The following is a 6000-nucleotide window of genomic DNA, read 5'->3' on the forward strand; positions in this document are numbered from 1 at the left end:
CAATCCGTCATCTACTTTTTGAGTTATTTTGCGCACGGACAAACTAACAAACCAACGGTAACGAAAACATAACCTCCTCCCTTGGCGGAGGTGACAATGAAAAAATATAGAGCTGATAATAGTTGGGGCTTGAAATTTTACTTCGATGTATTATAACCAGATTAAAACAAAACAAAACAAACAAACATGTCTGTTCTAATGGGAGTGCACTGTATATCTCTTTATATCTTCATTACAACTTTTTTTTTTCAGTTACTTCATATAACCCTCGGTACACTCCATATACAATATTACAGACTGTGTTTTATTAGTTTGTACAGCCAGAAGTCACCTTCATTCATGCACCTGCTGCATGGTTTCCATGCCTTTACTGCTAAGGATACCATCTGTAGACAATATATCTATGCCATGGGGGTTATCAACCTGTCTGTTTGTGTGGCTGTACACCCAAGATCATCTCGATTCGCTTTATGAAAACACTCTGGTAGACATTGATGATGAATTGGTCCAGGTATCTGGCTACCTGAGGTGTTGATGTGCTGTCCAAATTTTGGATGAGATTCCATGAAGTGACAGAAGTTGGTGGTCAAATGTTGTAATCACGATGGTGAATCTGGGTAGGGATCAAGATGGAGATTACACATACTTTTGTAGCAGTAATACAGTGCTCTCCCTTTGTAATGAACACGGTTATAAGGAACTTCCAGTTACAACAAAGTAAAAATTCAGGCCACAAAAGTATCTGCTCTATGTTTTTTATTGTTTATATGTTTGGATATGGTGAAATTTCGATATATCGAAAGAAAACTGCCGGTCCTGAGGGCTTCATTGTAATAGGAGTACACTGTAATTTGACAATATTCTAAGACCTGAAATATTGTTTGCAATTTTTCTTCCGTTCCAGCACTGCAGAGCCAAGGCCTAGTGCTCTCCAGAAGAGTCTTACGAAACTAAAGGTCAAGCTGAGCCCCAAGCCGGACCGCAGCCGGGCCGCATCCCCGTCTCCCGGCAACGGGTCCCTCAATAACCACCACCACCTGGGCCAGGGGGCGGGGACGCAGGCCCACCGGCGCTCGCTCCGCGACCGCATCCTGAACCGCGCGGCCGAGAGCAGGTCCGCCAGCTACCATGTTGAGTCTGAGGATGTTGATGGGGGTGGCGGCGGTGGAGCGATCGCCACCGTCAGTCGCAGGTTGGATTACGGAGTGGCCAGGAGTACCACCGCCTCGCCGACAAATGCTGCCGAGGGCATAGATGTAAACGACTTCAATGACATCACTCTTCTGCCAGCAAGTGCGAGAGAAGAAACAGGTAACCTTCCTTAAGGCTTATCGTCAGATGCTCGTATCATCTTCATCTCTTGTAAATGTGTACGACATAATGCCTTTAGATGTAAAATGAATGAGACAGTACAATGGTAATGTGATGCTGATCGCAGATTTGACCTACATCGCTTTCACATTCATTTCTGTTGTTGTCTACAGTTTAAGAAGTTCTTGTTGCACATTCTCAGGCCAGCATGACCTTCTAATGATCTTCCAATATGAAGTACTGTGTGGAACTTTTATGATAAAGTTTGTAGGTTTATTTTGCAGGCAGATACTTAATCACCTCTCTCTTTCCATTTTACTTTGGTTGCAGTGTAGGGGAGTACATTGTATATACAATACCACTTCTTTCCTTTGGTGCTATCACCAAGCTTTAGATCAGAAGTGGCTGAGAATGAGTGATGTCTGTAGAGTGAATGAGATACACACATTTTATGGCAGATATGAGATTAATCTTGAGATGGTGGGTAGTCAGTGAAAATTGTTCAGAGTAGAATTTCTGACTGTGTCTGTGCAATTAAAGAAGTAGTGATTCAGATAAGTAATGGAAGAGGATCATTACCTTGAAAGTCTTTTGGTTCCAATGAAACGTTCAAACACTCTCTATGTTGCCGTTCTTCCTTCCAGATCCGGTGCGTTTCCTACATGATCTACAGCAGCAGGGTTCAGAGAACAGTTTTCCAAGTACATCCAGCGGGAGGGAGGACCAGCCCCTCACCGCACCCTCCTCCCGCCATTCTAGGGAGCGGAGACGTCAGGAGCGGGGCGACTACGTCTACTACCACGGCCAAATGCTCCTAACAGCACTGAGCTCTGATGACGAGCCGCGCGTCGGACGGGATGATGCGAGAGGCCGGGATGCGGTTGCTATGCAACCGGGAGAATGGGGCTCCCAGCCCATGCAGACATTTGGGCACAACACTCCTCCCAGATACACGCATCCTCCAGAGAAGAGCGGGTCACAAGTTGGGAGAACACCGGACAGTCGTAGCACTTCCCTTTGGACGGAGGATGTCAGTGGTGTTGGAACAGAAGCCAGCTTTAATAGGCAGATGCATCGGCACAGTACGAGAAAAGATTTGCAAGCTGCCAGGGCGGCCACGCCCAGTTACGCCAACGATGTCCCACGGATGCAAGCCCTCTCGCCGAGCGCACTGGACAGCATGAGCACAATAGCGGGATCAGTCAGCGGGCGGAGTATTACCCCTACACCCATGGAATTCCAGGAGTACCCCACGGGGGCATCATATGAGTACACATCCCAGCAGCAACCGTCACCAGAGGTGCCACACCCTCGGAAGACCTCACCCTATAAGGACATGATGCGGGTGAATGCCGAGGTGTACAGTGACCCCAGTATTGTTTCTGTCAGTCCCCTTGGATCCCGCGACTATACTTCAGCTGATTATGGTGATCCGTACGATACGGATACCAAGTCCCTGCGCCTTGGATCGTACGTGCACAGTGATGTGTTTTCTCCCGCAGTGGACGAGAGGACGTTTCCTTATTCTGACGATGGCTACCATGCCTCGCAAGATTTCAGTGATTACCAAAGGACTCAGAGCTTGCCCAGAGGTGATGAGAGCAACGTGAGGTTGCCGGAGAATCCTGAAATGAGATCCAGTCACTCGAGATCGACGACACCGAGGGCGATGTCACCAAGGGCAATGTCACCGAGGGCGATGTCACCAAGGGCGATGTCTCCCAGATCACCCCACTGGAGGAGGTCTCCATCAACTCACAGTTACCATGGTAAGGAGGATGAGGATGATGATGGTGATAGTGATGGTGATAATGGTAATGATGATGAAGTTGATGATAGTGATAGTGATGGTGATGGTGAGGATTATGGTGATGATTGGGATGATGATGATGATGGTGATGGTGGTGGTGGTGTTGTTGGTAATGATGATGAGGGTGGTGAGGATGCTTGTGATGCTTGGGATGATGTTGGTTATGGTGATGGTGTCGGTGATGATGGTGATAATGATAAAGATGATGGTGATGGCGATGATGTTGGTGACGTTAATGATGGTGATGATGGTGGATGGGGTGGTGATGGTGGTGATAATGATAATGATGATAGTGATGATGATGGTGATGATGGTGATGGTGGAGATGATGTTGATAATTTGGATGATGATGGTAGTGCAGAAGGAGATAATGATGCTGATGGTTGTGATTATGGTGTTGATGGTAATAATGATGAGTTTAATGGGGATGGCTAGTAACTGATCAGCAGGAATCAGTGGGAATGCTGGAGGATGATTGTTCCAATCCTTGTGGGATTCATTTAAGAGTACATTATATATCTATTCTTGTGTGAAAATTATTTGCTTCAAAATGGTCTCATATTCAAGTAATGTGCAGTTTAATGTATCCAGGTTAGCGTGCCTGGTCAGTGACGGGGCATTAATCTGCACATTACTTGAATATGAGACCGTTCTGAAGCAAATAACTTTCACACAACAGTAGATATATAATGTACTCTTAAAAGAATCCCATAAAGATTGGAACAATCATCCCTCAGCATTCCAACTGATTCCCACTGATCGGTTACTAGCCATCCCCTTTAATGGGGAGGATGGTGAGGGTGATAATGGTGGTGATGACAATGATGATTAACATTGTGATGATGATGGAAGGGGTGATGATGGCGATCATGGTAATGATGGTGATGATAATGATGATGATTTTTCTTTTCTATCATCTTTCATCGTTTTCTGTCTACTTGATGCAGTTAAGTTCACAGACACTTCCCTAAAGTCTCAATAAGCTTTCTATCTGCTCAAGATGATTCTAGTTAGTTCTCCTCTGCAATTCCTGCTGAAAGGAAAATTGCAAGAATTATCATTCTGTACACCATTAGATGACATATTTGTGGTTTGTGCTCACCTTCGATTGGTTATAAAAATCAAAAAGCTAGGCACAGGCTGGCTGACAGCACCAAAAAATGATGAAAAAACAATTTGAAATAAAAGTAATTAAATGTTACGAATGGGAACAGACAACTTGAAAAGCTTATTTTGCTAATTTGTGAGGGAAAAAAAAGCATATTCAAATCAATAGACCTTCCCAGGCCTATTGATTTGAATATGTCCACAAATGCATTCAGCAAAAGCCGGAATTTCATGTGCGAAAACATACCATTTCTGAAAGAGATCATGACTGTTTTTTAATGTGCATGTAATGTTTCTACCCACAGATCCCACAGTGGACTCTACCATCCTTGCGGATGAGACCATGAGGTCGCGAGACTACCAGATGGTCAGTCCCGTCCCTTCTCAACATGGACCGGTCACCACCAAGCCCCTTGCCCTCTCCCCTTCAGCCATCTCAAACAGCCGAGAGAGTTTCTCCTCCGTAGAGGGACCCCGGGACCAGAGTCTGGTTGGTCCGCTGCCGAGCTTTGCACCTCGCCGAACTCTCTCCCCGATCAGCCAGCACTCGCTGAGCAGCGGCTACGGCAGCCGCAACACTTCGCAGAGCACGACAAATACGTCGTCGACCCGCGGGCGGCGCAGCTTCCCGAGCATGGAAGAAGTGCGGGAGGAGGGGGAGGAGAACGGGAGCCCTGTCTCTGACACCAAGCGGGACGACTCGACGACGGACGAAAATGAGGAGGGCGACCGGGGACTGGATTCCGAACTCATGGAGGCTCTGAAGCGCTACTACGAGCCAGAGAAGATCATCGTCGACAGCGGCGTGGACGACGATGTGACCAAGCCCGGCAAGATCGCTCACGCAGAGAAACGCTGCGAGGAGCTGAAAAAAGAGTTTGAGGAGTACCGTAAGAAACAGGCGCTCATTGAAGAGGAGGAGGATTCTGAGAACAAAGTGGACATTAGCCGAGAAGTGTACAAACCTTTCAAACTGACCTCCACCGTATGACGAAGGAGCAGCCATGTAGTTAAAATAGTATTCAGTCTTGTGAATTCCTCACGTACGTATGGTCGATATCACACTCGTCTTCTTGTCTTTCGGAGCACACTGTCTTTGTATTAAAGAGCGCCATCTTGCTCGATGTCAAGCAAGTAAAACACGTTGTTCAAGACTTCAAAGAGTAATATGTCAAGTGTATATTTTCCAACGTGAGCACTGTTGAATATATTTTTTCTGTCTCGAGTACTGTTGAATATATCGAGGTACTGTTTTGGCGATATTGCTGTAACTCCCTTGTGGTGTAAGGAGGAGATTTTGGTGGACTAACTCAGATTTGTTTGCTGGTTGTTTTTGAGTGTGTTTTTTTTTTTAAAGGAAATGAGTATATGTATGTCATAATTTATATATTTATTGCTCTTAACAGTTGAGCCCATTGTATGATCACCATCATATGCACCATTTTTACCTGTACATAGAAAAGGAACTATTTTTCTACAGCACTTGGATATGAACCATTTTTGTCACTTTATCTCGTGTGAAAAAAGTATGAAATTGCTGTATTGTTTCAATCCTGGTACTGTACTGTTTTCACATAATGTGAAATGCCTGTTGTGGATCTCGTAGTGAATTATGTGTCTCTTTATGATTTTAAGAGAGTGAAAAGAAAAATCATTAAGGCATTGGTTCCTTTAGTACTTGTTCATCTTGATACAGTATTCAAATGTGCTGTCGGTTGTTGCCATTCTTATTTTCAAGTTTGTGGACCATCATTCTCAAACCCAAACATCTG

The 6000-nt window shown here is 45.2% G+C and overlaps 1 protein-coding gene across 1 annotated transcript in view; it reads left to right on the forward strand.

Annotated features, from left to right (window-relative positions):
* LOC139741945 (uncharacterized) overlaps nucleotides 1-5411 on the forward strand; it is an 86515-nt gene extending 81104 nt beyond the window's left edge. The window contains exons 15-17 of the mRNA XM_071652513.1: nucleotides 905-1311; nucleotides 1956-3080; nucleotides 4534-5411. Of these exons, the coding sequence (XP_071508614.1) occupies nucleotides 905-1311; nucleotides 1956-3080; nucleotides 4534-5219 (2218 nt within the window). The 3' untranslated portion in view covers nucleotides 5220-5411. The remainder of the gene's footprint in view (nucleotides 1-904; nucleotides 1312-1955; nucleotides 3081-4533) is intronic.
* The last annotated feature ends 589 nt before the right edge of the window (nucleotides 5412-6000 follow it).

Source organism: Diadema antillarum, unplaced genomic scaffold (assembly GCF_040938485.1).
Source record: "Diadema antillarum isolate AM-2024a unplaced genomic scaffold, OU_Dant_1.0 seq00000965_RagTag, whole genome shotgun sequence".
Taxonomy (NCBI): Eukaryota; Metazoa; Echinodermata; class Echinoidea; order Diadematoida; family Diadematidae; genus Diadema; species Diadema antillarum.